The 15,941-nt window shown below is 50.3% G+C and overlaps 2 protein-coding genes across 5 annotated transcripts in view; one reads left to right on the top strand and one right to left on the bottom strand.

The window, feature by feature from the left end:
- The window catches only part of Eftud2 (elongation factor Tu GTP binding domain containing 2), a 39,539-nt gene extending 28,473 nt beyond the window's left edge, over positions 1–11,066 (top strand). For both annotated transcript variants that reach the window (XM_040749804.1, XM_040749805.1), the window contains exons 15-28: positions 1,365–1,492; positions 1,819–2,012; positions 3,239–3,350; positions 3,690–3,830; positions 5,355–5,456; positions 6,183–6,265; positions 7,886–7,972; positions 8,137–8,263; positions 8,460–8,547; positions 9,144–9,262; positions 9,414–9,508; positions 9,885–10,038; positions 10,211–10,318; positions 10,601–11,066. In XM_040749804.1, the coding sequence (XP_040605738.1) occupies positions 1,365–1,492; positions 1,819–2,012; positions 3,239–3,350; positions 3,690–3,830; positions 5,355–5,456; positions 6,183–6,265; positions 7,886–7,972; positions 8,137–8,263; positions 8,460–8,547; positions 9,144–9,262; positions 9,414–9,508; positions 9,885–10,038; positions 10,211–10,318; positions 10,601–10,696 (1,634 nt within the window). In that variant the 3' untranslated portion in view covers positions 10,697–11,066. The remainder of the gene's footprint in view (positions 1–1,364; positions 1,493–1,818; positions 2,013–3,238; positions 3,351–3,689; positions 3,831–5,354; positions 5,457–6,182; positions 6,266–7,885; positions 7,973–8,136; positions 8,264–8,459; positions 8,548–9,143; positions 9,263–9,413; positions 9,509–9,884; positions 10,039–10,210; positions 10,319–10,600) is intronic.
- A 423-nt stretch (positions 11,067–11,489) lies between these two features.
- Positions 11,490–13,790, bottom strand: Higd1b (HIG1 hypoxia inducible domain family member 1B). Of its 3 annotated transcripts, none has more exons than XM_005070254.4 (4): positions 13,637–13,790; positions 12,807–12,953; positions 12,146–12,280; positions 11,490–11,626 (listed from the first exon to the last, which is right to left on the bottom strand). In XM_005070254.4, the coding sequence occupies exons 2-4, from the start codon at positions 12,901–12,903 to the stop codon at positions 11,556–11,558; spliced, it is 303 nt and encodes a 100-aa protein (XP_005070311.1). In that variant the 5' UTR covers positions 12,904–12,953; positions 13,637–13,790; the 3' UTR covers positions 11,490–11,555. The 3 variants fall into 3 exon arrangements, with proteins under 3 accessions (XP_005070311.1, XP_040605748.1, XP_021082844.1); XM_040749814.1 differs by having other exon boundaries at positions 12,807–12,989; positions 13,637–13,743; XM_021227185.2 differs by lacking the exon at positions 13,637–13,790 and having other exon boundaries at positions 12,807–13,588.
- Positions 13,791–15,941: the final 2,151 nt, after the last annotated feature.

The following is a 15,941-nucleotide window of genomic DNA, read 5'->3' on the forward strand; positions in this document are numbered from 1 at the left end:
CTGAAAGCCTGCTTCCCATCCCCGACTTCCTCAGCTAGGTCCACCTCCTCACGGTTCTGCAGCCTCCCCAGACAGTACCCCCACCTGGAGACCAAGAGTTCAAAAGGGAGCCCATGTGGGACATTGTATGTTGTCCTCACAGGGGCCTGGCTTTAAGCCCTTCGTCTGCTGAGCTCCTTTCCTGTGTTCTCTGGAAGCTGACACTAGTGGAGGAAAAGCACTGAACTAGCCGAGGAAAGACTGAGCTAACTTTTGTTTATTTGAAGATGGGGTCTTGCTGTCCTGGAACTCACATGTAAACTGGGCTGGCCTTGAACTCACTGATCCTCCTGCCTCTGCCGCCCAAGTACTGGGGTCAAAGACGTGCACCACCACCCCTGGCGAGGCCTGAGTTTTGATTCTGGCCTGCAGCTTTCAGGGGGAGCCAAGCCAGACAGGTGAGGAGGGCTCAAAAGAACAGGTGCCTGTAATCTCAGCACCTGACAGACTGATGCAAGGTTGTCATGAGTTGCGGACCAGTGTGTGTTACATAGCACTGTCCAGGCAGCCTGACTTACAGGGCAAGGTGCAGTCTTAAAAAATACCTGTAAAACAGGGCATGGTGGTGCGTGTCTAAGGCAGAGGCAGGCAGATCTTTGAATCCAAGGTCCATCAAGTCTACATTGGGAATTCCAGTCCAGCCTGGGTTGTATAGTAAGATCCTGTCTCAGAAAGTGAGTAGTGGAGGGGCAAGGGAAGGGTCCTCGGCAAACATTGGTTCTACATCTGATGGCAATTAGGTGTCTGGACCTTTAAAAATCATACTAGCTCTGGACTGGCCATCAGTCCAAGGATACTGGGACTGTGATTTATTTTGTAGACCTCTGGGTTCCATCTTCAGATTGAAGAAGGAAAAAAAAGAGTTTAGTCATCCCAGGGTCCTAATGAGCAGTCTATGTCATGACTTATTAGACTGTTAGGGAAACAGTAACTTATTGCATGGAAACGTGCAGTGTTTCTCAAAGGGCAGACTAGTCAGCTGAGGTCTGTCCTAACTAAATAGAAAGGGATAAGGGAAACGTATCTGGTTCAGTGTCAGTACTCAGTAAATACTTGGGTTCAGTTAAATCATGGATCTCTGGTCACGGGTTGTTTTGAGTTCTTAAACATTTTTGTCAGCAGGATTTTAAGGAATTGTGTGCCACCGAAACCTACTGCTTAAATTTCTCTGACACGGTGACTCCAAAAGTGTGTTTTGTCCTGATAGGAAATTGACTTCCCTGAAGTGTCAGCTCCCGGTTGGGTCTGTGCTTCCCACCCACTTCCTCTGTAGGAGTGTGTGTCGCAGGGTGGCAGTAGAATGGTGTCCTCTTCTCCCTCCACAGGCTTTGTGGACATGTGTGTGCAGCACATTCCATCTCCAAAGGTGGGCGCCAAACCCAAGATCGAGCACACATACACTGGCGGCGTGGACTCCGACCTTGGCGAGGCCATGAGTGACTGTGACCCAGACGTAAGGGAACGTTTTATGGCATAAGTTTTCATTCTACCTCAGGCTGGTGTTACACTCCCAGGAGTCCTCCTGCCTCAGCCTCCCTTATGCTGGGATTGCTAGCCTGTACCACGTGCCTGGCTTGGTTTTTCTCATTTGTATTTTTGTTGTGTCTGTATCTCCTTTAGCCCTCATAGAGGGAGGGGTAGTGCACGGTTTGGGATTTCTCCAGGAGTCCATGTCTTCCTTAGTTTGGCCTTTCTCCTCACAGCTCCTGTCATTGTTGGCAGGATGTGGTGTTACCTTCAGGCTATATGTGGTTGAAGCTGTCCTGTCCCCTCTGCCAGGGTCCCTTGATGTGTCACACTACTAAGATGTACAGCACAGATGACGGAGTTCAGTTTCATGCCTTTGGCCGGGTACTGAGTGGCACCATCCATGCTGGGCAGCCTGTGAAGGTGCTGGGGGAGAACTACACTCTGGAAGATGAGGAAGATTCGCAGATATGTACCGTGGGCCGCCTTTGGATCTCGGTTGCCAGGTACTGTACTGCTGACCAGAGTCTACAAGGACATGTGTGGGTTTCTATCCTGGGACTGTCACTGCTGTTGATGGGGTCCTCAGAAACAGAGCTACCTGGTTGCTACAGTGTAGAGGGAGATGACCCCCTTCCCGGTAGATCTGTTGACATCTAGTTCTTAAGGTTGCCAGGGCAGAAGAGCAACTCCTGTTAGAATGTTAGGAGCTTTCCCTCTGAGTTTTGGGTATCTGGAGTGAAGGTTTTTTTTAGTAGAATTTCTGTTTTTATTCTTTTTCTCCCTTTTTAATGTGTATGAGTATTTTGCCTGCATGTATGTGTGTGCACCGTGTGCATGGTTGGTGCCCCAGTAGGCCATAAGAGTGCTTTGGATCCCCTGTAGAGGTGTTAGACAGTTTTGAACCACCATGTGGCTTCTGGGAATCAAATTGAGGTCCTCTGGAAGAGCAGCCGGTGCTCTCGACTGCAGGGTCATCTCTCTTATCCACTTTCCATCTCTTCTGTGTCCCATAGCTTACTGCTTCCGGTTTCTTCCCAAAAGCAGTTGTTCCCAAACATCCATGTCTGCTCTTTGGCGGAATCCCAGGAGCCTCCCAGCCTGCTGGGTTGCACTTAGCTTGGTCCTCTGGGCTGTTTGTCATCAGGTGACAAGCAGAACCAGAGCAATCCTGTCGGTAACATGGCTGCCTGCCTTAGCGATGGCCCCTTCCCCTCCTCTAAATCCATCCTTACTCTGGAAGGCAGAAGAAAATTGAAGAACGTGTGTGTGTGTGTGTGTGTGTGTGTGTGTGTGTGTGTGTGTGTGTGTGTGTGTGTGTTTTAGCAGCCCCTTACATTAGATAAATCTTAGGCAATGGCTAGTTTTATTTTTTGTTTTTTGTTTTGTGGTACAGAATCTCACTATGTAGCCCTGGCTGTCCTGGAACTCACTGTTTAGATCAGGCTAGCCTCTAGTGCACAGAGGTTCACCAGGCAGTGGCTTTTTACCAGGAGTCTCCACTTGGAATTAAGCTTTCCCATCACATCCTCATACACGACACTCTTGCATAGCTCTTGTCCTGTGTTCCTGTGTGCCTATATGATTGTTCATCACATCTCTCCCCGCTAGAGTGGGCCTGTGTTACTCACCTCTGCTCCTGGCTCTGTGTCTGGTGTTAGCAGATGCTTGGTGCATTTTTGTGGAGTGAATGCTCTTAAGTCCTATGCTTGTTTATTGACTGTTACTTCAGGTACCACATTGAAGTGAATCGTGTTCCTGCTGGCAACTGGGTTCTGATTGAAGGCGTCGATCAGCCAATCGTGAAGACAGCAACCATAACTGAGCCCCGAGGCAATGAGGAGGTATTATTTCTGAAGGGGAGAGGGGAGCAGGGAGCACAGGAACCGTGGTCATGTGAGCAGACAAACTTTGGAACACAGAAGGTCCTAATCCAGAGTCGCTGCTACTTCTTGGCTGGGCCCTAGCGTGTGCCCTCGCCCTGCCGCACTCTAGGAATTAGGACTAGTGTGCTTCTTGTTCGTCCCAGCGCTGTGCCAAATGCCTGGAGCAAATGGTCCTCTAAATTGGGCCCCAGCTGTACAATGGTTCTCGGTTGGGGAATCAAGATTCAGCTTCTCCCTTAGGCCTGTGCCTTCTTGCCTAACGCTGAGGCCCTCACTCCTCTGTACTTTGGATCTCAGGCTCAGATTTTCCGGCCCTTGAAATTCAATACCACATCTGTTATCAAGATTGCTGTGGAGCCAGTCAACCCCTCAGAGCTGCCCAAAATGCTCGATGGCCTGCGCAAGGTCAACAAGAGCTATCCATCTCTCACCACCAAGGTATGTTCAAGGCCTGAAGTAGCTGCTAAGCCATATCCGCCCAGCTAACTGCTCTGTGCTATCACTGCGTGACATTCAGCAGGTGTTCCTGGACTGTTGCTTTTCCACAGCCTGCTTTATGGACGAGCCCACCTATTATCATTTAAGGGCTAGACAAAACTGGACTGTATGACTAAGGTAGACTTATTCCTTAAGAGGCACACAGTTTGAACTGAACCAGGGATGGTGGTGGACACCGTTAATCCCAGCATCTGCAAGGTGGCATCAGGAGGATGCAGAAAGCTCAGGTCAGCCTCAGCTTCATAGGGAGTCAGGGGCCATTGTGGGCTATAAACAGGGCTGGAGAGATGGCTCAGCACTTGAGAGCATTGGCTGCTCTTCAGAGGACCTGGGTTCAGTCTCCAGCACCCAGGTGGCCGCCCATCACCACCTGTAACTCCAGTTCCGAGGGATCTGAAGCTCTCTTCTAGCCTCACGGGTGCCAGGCATGCATGTGTCCCACACAGGTAAATGCAGGCAGGGCGCCCATACACACAAAACAACAGGAGATTAAAGCAAGCAAGTGACTGATCCTTGTGCACTCTCGAGCCTGCCGCCAAACTGTTTCTGAGAGACAGGAACGGAGTTACAGGGCTAGCTTACGCTGGTGCATATAAGCATGGGGTTTGGGGCTGGAGAGGTGGCTCAGAGGTTAAGAGCACTGACTGCTCTTCTAGAGGTCCAGAGTTCAATTCCCAGCAACCACATGGTGGCTCACAACCATCTACAATTCAATCTGATGCCCTCTTCTGGCATGTAGGCAGAGCACTGTATATGTAATAAATAATAAATAAATTAAAATCTTTAAAAAAAAAAAAAGCATGGGGTTTAACCTGCATGGCCAAGGGAGGAATCGGGTCAGTGATGTCATACTCAGCAGCACTGTAGTAAATGGTCCTGGTGTCTTAGGGACCTACACATTAGGGCAGTATTGTCTTCTGGAGTCTTGTTTTGGGGACAGATTCTTACTGTACAGTACTGGTTGACCTAGAACTAGCTATACAAATCAAATTGACCTCAAGGTCAGGGTGAATCTTCTGCCTCTGCCACCTGAATGCTGGGGTTACAGGAGTACCACCACACCCAGCTTTTTTTCTTTCTGTTTTGGGGGATGTGGAGTGGGATGTAGACGATGCTAAGGATTGAACTCAAGGTGCAGGAAAAAAATGCTTGACCACTGAACTAGCCCTAGCTCTCCACTGAACTTCTTGAGAAGCTGAAACAGGCTGGGTGGTGGTGGCGCACACCTTTATTCCCAGCACTCAGGAGCCAGAGGCAGGCAGATCTCTGTGAGTTCCAGGACAGCCTGGACTACACAGAGAAACCCTGTCTTGAAAAAAAAAGAAGAAGAAGAAGCTAAAACAGTCACTGCTTTTGATAATGGGTTGTGGTACCTTCATCTCCGGTGCATCAATTTTTGTTTACATCTGCTGTGACCAAGACATGAAAGTGAGGGCCATGACTACTGGGGCCACTGTGTTTCAGGTAGAAGAGTCTGGCGAGCACGTGATCCTGGGCACTGGGGAGCTCTACCTGGACTGTGTGATGCACGATCTGCGGAAGATGTACTCAGAGATCGACATCAAGGTGCCCCTTCCTTTAGCCTTGCTTCCGGTTCCAGAGGGATGTCCTCTGTAGCCAGACCCTCAGCTACCCTGGATACCAACTGGACCCTTTTGTAAAGGGTGTTCTTCGTGAGGGAAGATTCTAGAGAATGGGTTTACCCTGTTCACTCAGTCGTTTTCAGTGTCATACATTTAAAGTCAAGACTCCCAAGCCAGAGTTGTTCTTGTCCCTTCTTTAGGAAAAAAAATACCCAGTCTCTGGTGGTTGGCTCAGAGTGGGTCGTGTCATGGAGAGCAGGAGCTAACTCTCAGGGTTTGTCAACATGCATGGCATGGTCCCAGGCAAAACATATTCTCTCCAGGGTCCTGTGTTACTGGGCAGGTGCCCTCTTAGAAGCCTCTACTCTGGGGTTGTGGCTTGAGGATGGAGCAGGTGCACAGTGGGCCTAGCACTGTCTGCTGTCATGCTCCCAGGGGTTATTCAGTGGATGGTAGGTAGTGGAAGCTTCTTGGACCATAACTAAAGCCCTAGTTTTAGTAGAGCCTAGTTTGAGCCCCCATTTACTCCTGACTCAGAGGTAGAATTTCTCTATTCCCAGGCTCTTTGGTGGTAGTGTGGACAGTTCTTTAGCCTACTGTTGAAGAGCTTCTTAGGGAGCTCAGACAGAGGGAGAAAGAATTCCCTAGGTAGAACTCTGTCCTTCCAGCAAAACTCAGTTTTACCTCAGTTTTTTTTCTCATTGCGTAGGTGGCTGACCCAGTTGTGACGTTCTGTGAGACAGTGGTAGAAACATCCTCCCTCAAATGCTTTGCTGAGACACCCAATAAGAAGTAAGTAGGAGGTGGGGGCAAGGGAGAGCAGTAGGGAACAGATAGGATGAATGATGTGTAGATGACAAATGCTACAAAGAAATACATTACTTGGTATGCTTTTCTTGGTGGTGGTGTTTTGTTTTGTGTTTTTGAAAAGGAGTCTCGAAAAAAAGAAAGAAAAGGAGTCTCACACTGCAGCTTAGACTGGCCTGGTCTATCTCAAAAAAAAAAAAAAAAAAAAAAAAAAGGCAGGAGGGTGGTTGGGAGTGTATGGAAAGGAAGACACCCAGCATCAGCCTGCATACACATGTACATGTAAACACACACACACAAATGCTCAAAGGAAGAAGCTAGGTGGGGGTGGTAAATGCCTGCAATCCCATCGTGTGGGAGGCAGAGGCAGGAGGATCAGGAGTTTGAGAGCAGCCTAGGCCATGTGAGATCATGTATTTATTTGTTTATTTATTTAAAAAGGAGGCATGGTGGTATGCACGCCTTTAATCTCAACACTCAGGAAACAGATGTAGGTAGATCTCTACATAGAGCTCCAGGGTCAGGGCTATGTAGTGAGCCCCTGTCTCAAAACAAACAACAAAAAACCAGGCATGGTGGTTTAAATCTGTAATCCCAGCACTTGGAAAGCAAAGGCAGGAGGATTGATGCAAATTCAAGGCCAGCTCCATCTATATAGCAAGTTCGAAGCCATTTGGGGCTACACATATGACCTTGTCTTAGGGGGAAGCAAATGATGGAAGCTGGGAATGCTGTACCTTGTACCTGGAGCTAACGATCTCATGGTCTCCCACACTCACTTCAGGCCTACCAACCTCATCGTTGTAGCAGTAACACTTCCTGAGATGGGTGGGGGCTGCTAAGATACTTGAGTTACTTCAGACTGTGGCCCTTTCTGCTCTGGCATTCCCTCCTGGGAATTTCCTAGCTGCCACGTCAGCTTTGGTAAATTCGCCCTATGTATTATCTAGTTTTTGCTTATTTGTTTGTATTTTGGAATGTTTTAGGTTTTTTTTTTTTTTTTTTTTTTATGAGACAGGGTTTCTCTGTGTAGCTCTAGCTGTGCTGGAACCACTCTGTAGACCAGGCTGCACTTGAACTCACAGAGATCTGCCTGCCTCTGCCTCCCAAGTCCTGAGATTAAAGGCGTGCGCCGCCACTACCACCCGACTGCTTTTTGTTTTTTATTGGGTGCTGGAAGTAGAACCCAGCTCCTCGTATATGCTAAGTACATGCTGTATTGCCAAGCTACACTCCAGCCACAGCCTTACGTTTTAAGAAAGAGCAGACTGAGGGACTGGAGAATTGTTAAGAGAACTTGTTGCTCCTACAGAGGGACCAAGGTTTTATTTCCAGCACATATGTGGTCGCTCACAGTCCCAGTCCAGGGTACCTAACAGCCTTGTCTGGCTTTTTTGAATGCTGCACACATGTGGTACGTGTACATAAATGCAAGCAAAATAACTCATACACAGTAAAAAAAAAAAAAAAAAGATGAAGGAAGACAGGGTGCCCTTTGCTGCCCCATGCCTCTAAGTTTCCCATTTCTGTTACTGTCTCAGAGGTCTGTGTTGTCACCCCTGCTCACGGTGACCCTGTCTCACTGCTCCTGTCCTTTCTCACCAGGAACAAGATCACCATGATCGCTGAGCCTCTGGAGAAGGGCCTGGCTGAGGACATCGAGAACGAAGTGGTCCAGATCACCTGGAACAGGTTAGAAGGACTCCGTTCCCAGTGCTCACACTGCAGCTTCTTTGCCTGCTCCCGTGACTCCACCCACCCTCTTTGTCCTGGCTATGATGTGGGCAGACTGGGTTACTGTCTTCCAGAAAGGAAGGATCTGTGGCCCCAGGAGCCATCTTTCTTCTTTCTTCCAGGAAGAAGCTGGGAGAGTTCTTCCAAACAAAGTATGACTGGGATCTGCTGGCTGCCCGTTCCATCTGGGCCTTCGGTCCTGATGCTACAGGACCAAACATCCTAGTGGACGACACATTGCCCTCGGAGGTAGAGTAAACTGCTAGGAGGCTGGGAGCCTGTGGGAGCATTTGTCCTGGAGCGAGGACGTCACTTCCTGCAGTGTCCTCTTCCTTGTTGACAGAGTGGCTTTGCACAGCCGTCCTTTCCTCCTCCTCCTCCTCCTCCTCCTAATGTGGTGGCTGTTGTCAGTGAACTACTAACGAGCCCTAATGTTTCTGTGTAGGTGGACAAAGCACTTCTTGGCTCAGTGAAGGACAGCATTGTTCAAGGTTTCCAGTGGGGAACCCGTGAGGGACCTCTCTGCGATGAATGTAAGTCCACCAGCAACTTCCTGACTTCAGTCCCAGGATACTTGCACCTAGCTGCCTGAGGTGACGAAATAGGGATGGGCTTCCCATCTTTGGGACTCAGCAGGAAAAGTGAGTTGGGGTGCATTGGGCTATCCCAAGTCTTTGGTCAGCCTCCTCCCTGCTCCCTTCCTAACTCGGTGCCATCACTTGGTTCAACCCTAAAAATGAAGGCATTTCTAGACTGATGTTTGTTCTTAACTCCTGAGTAGAACCTGTGTTTGGTGTGCTGAAGAGAGATACTTGAGGGTAATCAGGCTGGAGTGGTTTATTGATGCAGACTAGGCTACTAGGACCACATCTAATTTCTAGAACATGGTCTGGACAACTGTTCAGAACCAGCACACAGACTTGTAAGAAAGTTCCATTGTCATAGCATGGCCTGAGTCAGATGTAAGTCCATGTTCAACTGCTGACTTGTTTGCTGCTGGCTTTGCTGATCTGATGTGGTATTAGTATTGTATCTTTGACTGGCTGCACTATGGTCTCAGTGTAGCAAGTTACCCTGCTGTTCTGCCATCACCCTGTGCCAAGCCCCAGCTCTCTCATCTCCTTTTCAGTGATCCGGAATGTCAAGTTTAAGATCCTAGATGCCGTGGTTGCCCAGGAACCTCTCCATCGGGGCGGAGGCCAGATCATTCCCACAGCTAGGAGGGTGGTCTACTCTGCCTTTCTCATGGTAAGCGGAGCTGCAGGGAACTGTTGGCTTCCCTGGACAGAAAATTAAGTGGAGGACCAGGCAGAAGTCACGGAAGGATCTAGAAGGTCTGGAGACCCTTTATGTCCTCGCCCTGTCTTCTCAGGCTGAGCTCTGTCTCGATCTGTTGCAGGCCACTCCTCGTCTGATGGAACCTTACTACTTTGTAGAGGTCCAGGCCCCTGCGGACTGTGTGTCTGCTGTCTACACAGTCCTGGCCAGGCGCAGGTGAGCAGCCTGTTGGTAGGGAGGGCACTTGACAGCAAGAAGCCTTTGGCTGCTTGGGGAGGGGGATGGGGAGGGGCAGTGGCTCCAGTTACTGCTCTCTCCACCTTGCCACCAAGCTTGTTTCCCACAAGGAAAGGATGGGCAGAGTGAAGCAGGGATGGGATTATCCATAGGGTCCCCGCTCTTCAGTCCCTGCTCTTGCCTTCTCCCCAGAGGGAGTTGCTCCTGTGGCTTCTGCTTAGAGCCCCAAGCCCATTTCCCTCTGCAGAGCATGTTCCATTAGGTCTTTATTGGATGATGCTGGGCTAGGATACACATTGCCCTTGCCTTGGGACCTGTGTACAGCTAGGGCCTTGGCCTTTGTCTTCTCTCTTAGGGGGCATGTGACTCAGGATGCACCCATACCAGGCTCCCCTCTCTACACCATCAAAGCTTTCATCCCAGCCATCGACTCTTTCGGCTTTGAGACTGATCTCCGCACGCATACCCAGGGGCAGGCCTTTTCCCTGTCTGTCTTCCATCACTGGCAGGTGAGGAAACATGGCCAACTTGGCCTCCCAGTTCAGCACGCTGCCCTCCTGGCCAGTTCCTCTTCTGTCCAGGTGTTCTCTAGGACGTTCCACAGCCCTAGAGAAGGTTCCTCCTTCTGGGCCTGGATCCTCTGGGAAGCTGCCTCAGCTACCTGAAATCTCTGTGTTCCAGATCGTGCCTGGTGATCCTCTGGACAAGAGCATTGTCATCCGCCCATTGGAGCCACAGCCAGCCCCTCACCTGGCCCGGGAGTTCATGATCAAAACCCGTCGTAGGAAGGTGTGTGTTTTTCAAACCATTGCCATCCCTCAGCCCCCAGGGTCTCCATGGGAGTTGTGTGCAGTTTTTCTTCCTCTTGGAGGGTAGTGCATTGCCGTTTGGAAAGATCAGTTCCGTTATTACTTGTTTAAGCAGAGCTAGGGTCCAAAGGGAACAGAGGAGCTATCGTACCTTAAAGGCACAAGTCGTCAGACAGTCTAGTCCAGCCTTCCTTCCCCCCTCAAGCACAGGACTGGGTGCTCCTGTGGAGCTCACCCTGGTGTCTGACTTCATTCTCTACAGGGCCTGAGTGAAGATGTGAGCATCAGCAAGTTCTTCGATGATCCTATGTTGCTGGAGCTTGCCAAACAGGACGTTGTGCTCAATTATCCCATGTGAGTGCTAGGGCTGGCAGCTCCTGCTCCCCACTGTGCCTGCAGCCCTGGACTCGAGCTGAGACCTACAGAACTGGGCCTTCGTGCTCTGAGCATCTGGGAACTGCTATGGGCCCCTCTGAACAACCCAGAAACCTCCATGCCAGTGTCCCAGGGAGGAAGGGGCATCTGGCCTTCCGGATCCTTCTGTGGCCTCTGCCTGGCTCCGTTCCCAAGGAACGGAGAGGACCTTGGGCCCAGGAAAGAAGAACGAACGAGAACAGGATGAAAGCGTTTAACCCCAAGGGGCCTGTCTTCAGGATTTACATGGAATTTTGTTTCTTACAAGTTCAACCCTAGCCATGGTTTGTAAATGAACAGAACATTCTGCCCTCTGCCTTGGTCGCTGCTTTCGTCCCCTCACCCCACCCTCTGCCTGTCTAATCTGAGCACTTACATTCTGGGGATGTGATTTCCCATGAGGCATTACTGCCTCTGCTCCCAGCTGTAGCAGGGTCCCTAGGGGAGCAGCCCGTGGTGGAAGGAATGCCTGTGTCTGGTCAGTGTTCCCATGAGCCTCAAGGCCCCTCCCCATCCCCCGCTTTTGCATTCCCATTCCAGGATGCTTCTGGCTGGACATGACTTTGTACAAGAGTTGCTGGGACCCTGAGAACTGGTCTGTCTTCCTAGGAGAGTGCTGCACTTTGAGTCTCTCTCCCTTGAGTTGGGGCCAGAGCCCTTTGGTTCCCACCCATTGTGCCGGGCCCACCCTCCAGCCACCACAGTTCCTTTGCTTTGCTCATGAGTAAGACACTTAATTTTCTTCAACATCGTTTTATTAGATGCTTACAGAGACAGCTGGGGAATTGGGCCATCCTGCCGCCTCAGGAGTCCGACTTCTCGGGGTCCTCTGACACCCTTTTGATGTAATCTCTGTACATGGTGTACATGGCACCTGCAGGAAGAAGGAAGGGAAGTGCCCTCTGGTGCCTGAGCCCTAATCCTTTCCCCATCCTTCAAGGGTCCCAGAGGCTCTACGCTAACTTTTCCCTTGAGACCCACCCAGCTTTCTCATCTCTCTGGCCCAGGCCCCAACAGCTGCCCCAGACATCCATACTCAGGGAACAACTCCTCACAACAGTTCATATACTTTGGTGTGCTGAGTGGTCTAGCCAGAGGTGGTTCTTATGCATGGGGAAACTGAGGTGCAGTGAAAGGGACTAGCCCATAGTCACAGCTCACAAGTAGCTGCTGCTGCTTCCTGGTTCTCACCTCTGGGGAAAAGTCACAAAGCATCCTGTCTTTATGTTCTATTGCCCAGCAACAGTGACTGATGGGAAGGCCTCAGTGCAGGGATTCATCAAGGAATTAATGTGGATTCTAGTGTGGGCAGCAGGGACTTGAACTTTGGACCAGTTAACTGAGGACACTCTGCTTTGTCCCTCTTCTCTCTGACCCCCACCCCATTGCTTACCGAGCATGATTGCGCCCACAGCACATGCCTGTGCTGCCACTCGGGTGTGAATCAGATGTATGGACAACTTGGTGGAACCTCGAGCCTTCAGCCGGTAAATCCTATACGCTGCTACCACCAGGCAGCCTCCTACACCTGTGGGCAGAGAATGGAGTCAGTAGGCCTGTGTCCAGGTCCAGGGTCCCTTAGCTCCCTTCTGGGCTTGCAGGTTGGGCACGGGGCACTAAGCAGATTCTTTCGTACATCTAAGTTTGAATATTGAGTTTTCTCAGTGGCATTTTTCAAATGCCTGTGACCTTCATGCTGCCCCTTCCCCATGTGCAAGAAGGTCATGACGATACATAGCCCACCTGAGCTCCTCCACCCACTCCTGACTCCCACCTCTGTACAGTCTTTCATGTTCTAGAGCTGGAAGGGAAACCTTGGGACAATAAAGACCCCTCCCTATCCTGCGGCTGCTGTTAGTTCCCTGTGTCCCGGTGGACTTTGCATTTAGTCAGCTGCCACCTCCAGCCATGCAGACTCACTGTATTATAAGTGTGTTCCTTGTGCAGTGGATGGACCGCTTGAGTTCTCTGACCTCATTCTTTAAGAGGTCCAAGAATCATGAAGTCCCAGAGAGGGGGCATCTGCCCCCCAACCCTGTTCTTCCCCCACTCACCTATAGGCACCAATGGAGACTCCCTGGTCTTCCTTAGGAACTTCTCAGTCAGGTTGTCTTCACCCTCAGGTGGCACCCACCAGCCCTTGTTAGACATGATCCCTGGTCCAGATGATAGCCGCTGTGTGCCTAGGCTTCAGCCTAGCCCTAGAAGGAGGTGGTCCGCAGTGACTGATTCTTGGTCTTCAGGGGAAAGAGGGATTACCTGCTAAGACCTTACCGTGCCCAGCACAGCCTGCACTTGAAAAGATGCCCTGTTCTCTCTCAGGTGTTTGGCCACTGGTGGCTACTTTTCTCATTCCCTAGCATCTGCCTCCTCTCCAGTTCATCTGACTTTCCTGTTCTCTCGCTTCCTGCTGCCTATCCGCATCCCTGTGGGTGTGATCCTCTGGCCAAGAAAAATAGCTGGAAAACCCAGAGTAGACTGGAACAGTCTGAATCTTGGGGCCCCTTTAGTCTTGGATCTGTTGACAGCTGCTCCTAAGGGAGCCACAGAGGAAGATCCGACTCTAGGGAACCAGAGCTGTTCCAGACAGACGCAACAATGGTTAACTAAGCCACCGGAGCAGATGTCAATGAGACATTGATCTGTTTTGCACCTCAAGACTAAAGGAACAAATTCTGGTCCTCAGTCTGCTTACCAACCTACTACCCCCATCCTGATATCCTTGTGAACCCCTAAAAATGTCTGCTCTGATCATAGCTAAAGCCTCAGTTCCCTGAGGAGGGGTCCAGCCAGGAGGATCCCCTCTGGGTCCAACCCCAAGACAAAGTCTGCCTGAGCCAGCTCTTCTGGTAGCCCCTGAGTCTCCAGCTTTCCCCGAGCTTACCTAAGAGATAGATGGCTGGAAAGGGGAGCATGGACAGCCAGACCAGCTCTCAGTGTCTGCTGCTTTGCATCAGCCAAAAGCTGATGCCAGAGTTGTCACTATGGGGTCAGGGAAGCAGAGAGGAGAGGGCAGGGCATCAGTCTAACCCCCACCCCACCCCCATCTGCTGAGCTCCAGACGCAGCTAAGTGAGGTTAGACCTGAAGGAGGAGAGACCTTAGCTAATGTCTGTGCACACATGTGGGAGCCTCTGTGGAGAACTAGAGAAGCAATGATGGTCCTGCCCCAGGGAAGCTACTTCACATATTCTTACAAGCAATAGGAAATAAGTAAAATACTAAAGTTGTGGGGTTTCTGGTCTTAGCCCAGCTAGTTAGGAGACTAAGGAAAGAGGATTTCTCACTCAAAGCCAGCCTGGGCTGCAGAGTGAGTTCATGATTAGCCTGGACACCTTAGTGAGTCCCTGTCTCTAGAAAAAGAAATAAGGTGTGTGGGTGTACACCTTAATACCAGCAGGTGAACCTCTGTGAGTTCCAGGCCAGCCAGGATGACACAGATCCGTCTCAAAAGTGTAAAACATCCTGGCAGTGGTGCACACCTTTAATCTCAGCACTTTGGGAGGCAGAGACAGGCAGATCTCTTGGGTCCCAGGACAGCCAGGGCTCTTGTAGAAACCCTGTCTTTGAGAAAACAATAGATAAATAAAAATAAAATGAGAGTTGAGGACATAGAGTATAACTCAGTGGTAAACACTTTTTTAGCAAGTGGAAAGTTCTAGGTTCAACTCCAGTTGTGAGAGGCTGAGGTTCAAGGAATCTTTGTTGTCAGAGACAGGGTCTCACTATATAGCTTTGGCTGTCTTGGAACTCAATGTAGACCAGGCTGTCCTCCAACTCCGAGAGATTCACCTGCCTCTTCCTCCCAAGTGATGGGATCAGAGAAATGTGCTACCATACCCAGCCAGAATCAAGGACTTTTCTCAGGAGTGTGAAACAGCAGGAATGATACTCACTCCTGTCTCGTGGCAGTCACCTGACTTGACATGAGTGTGATTCTCTCTATACCAGACCTGTCAGAGGGAGGAACTGAGCTTCTAAGACCAAATTACTTGTCCAAAGATGCACAGCAACTAAATAATGGTGTCTTAATCTGTCCCATGTCTGGCTGCCTCCGGGAGGCTGGCTAATTTGAAACCCTTTCTCTCACTGGACCATCCTGGCATCTCTGACTAAGAAGCAGCTGTTACTAAGCCAGTGGGACCAGGTCAGGATGCACTATAGAGGGTCCCCCTCCCTTCGAGGGCTTTGTTCCCTCTGTACATCTCTCTGTGTGCGTGCACGCTCGCTTGTGTCCCCAGAGGAGCCTTTTTGGTACTGGAAATGTGTCCAGCAGCTGATGGCTCTCATTTCTCTCCCTAACATTCACTGCCCTATGAACAGGCTCAAGGTCACAGCAAATCCCCAGGGCCTTCGCATGTCCCCAGTGTCCATGAGAACTCTCCTCTTGGTCATTCACACACACTCCTGTGCTGCCTCTCCATGTCCCCACACTGACCCAAGTTCTCAAGAGATGCATGGTATACACTCCCCTCATGTAGGCTACCGGAAGGTGCACGGAAATGCCGGGATGAAACGGGTCATGATCAAATTCAAATCTTTTTAAAAACTGGGACAAAGGGCTAAGTGGGTGAGAGAGCTTGTAGCAGAAAACCCACATGGCGGCTCACAACGCCTGTAAGTTCAGAGGCCCCTGTGCCTTCTGGCCTCCGCAGACACAAGGCATATACGTCGTGCACAGGCTTGCAGTGCCTCACACACAGACCTAATATAAATCAGTATTGGGCTGGAGAGTGCTCAAGATTTTGAGTTGGGGCCAGGCAGTGGTGGCGCACGCCTTTAATACCAGCACTCGGGAGGCAGAGGCAGGCGGATCTCTGTGAGTTCGAGGCTGGGCTGGACCGATAGCCTCCAAAACAATACAGAGAAACCCTGTCTCGTAAAAAACCAAAAAAACAAACAAAAAAAAAGATTTTGAGTTGGGATCCCAGCAAACATGTCTGGTAGCTGAAGACTGCCTGAAACTCCAACTTCTGTTGCCCTGGCACATACCCATTCATGTACGTGCGCACACACAGCAAACAAAAGTTTTTTTCGAGACAGTCTCACTATGGTGCCCTGGTTGACCTGAAATTTGCCGTGTAGACTAGGCTGGCCTTGAACTCAGAGTGCTCCAACTGTTTCTGGTGAATTAAAGTGCTGGAATTGAAGGCATGTACCACCACACTCTGCTAAAACCTTAGAAAGTAT

Source organism: Mesocricetus auratus, unplaced genomic scaffold (assembly GCF_017639785.1).
Source record: "Mesocricetus auratus isolate SY011 unplaced genomic scaffold, BCM_Maur_2.0 Super-Scaffold_100007, whole genome shotgun sequence".
In the NCBI taxonomy this organism is placed as follows: Eukaryota; Metazoa; Chordata; class Mammalia; order Rodentia; family Cricetidae; genus Mesocricetus; species Mesocricetus auratus.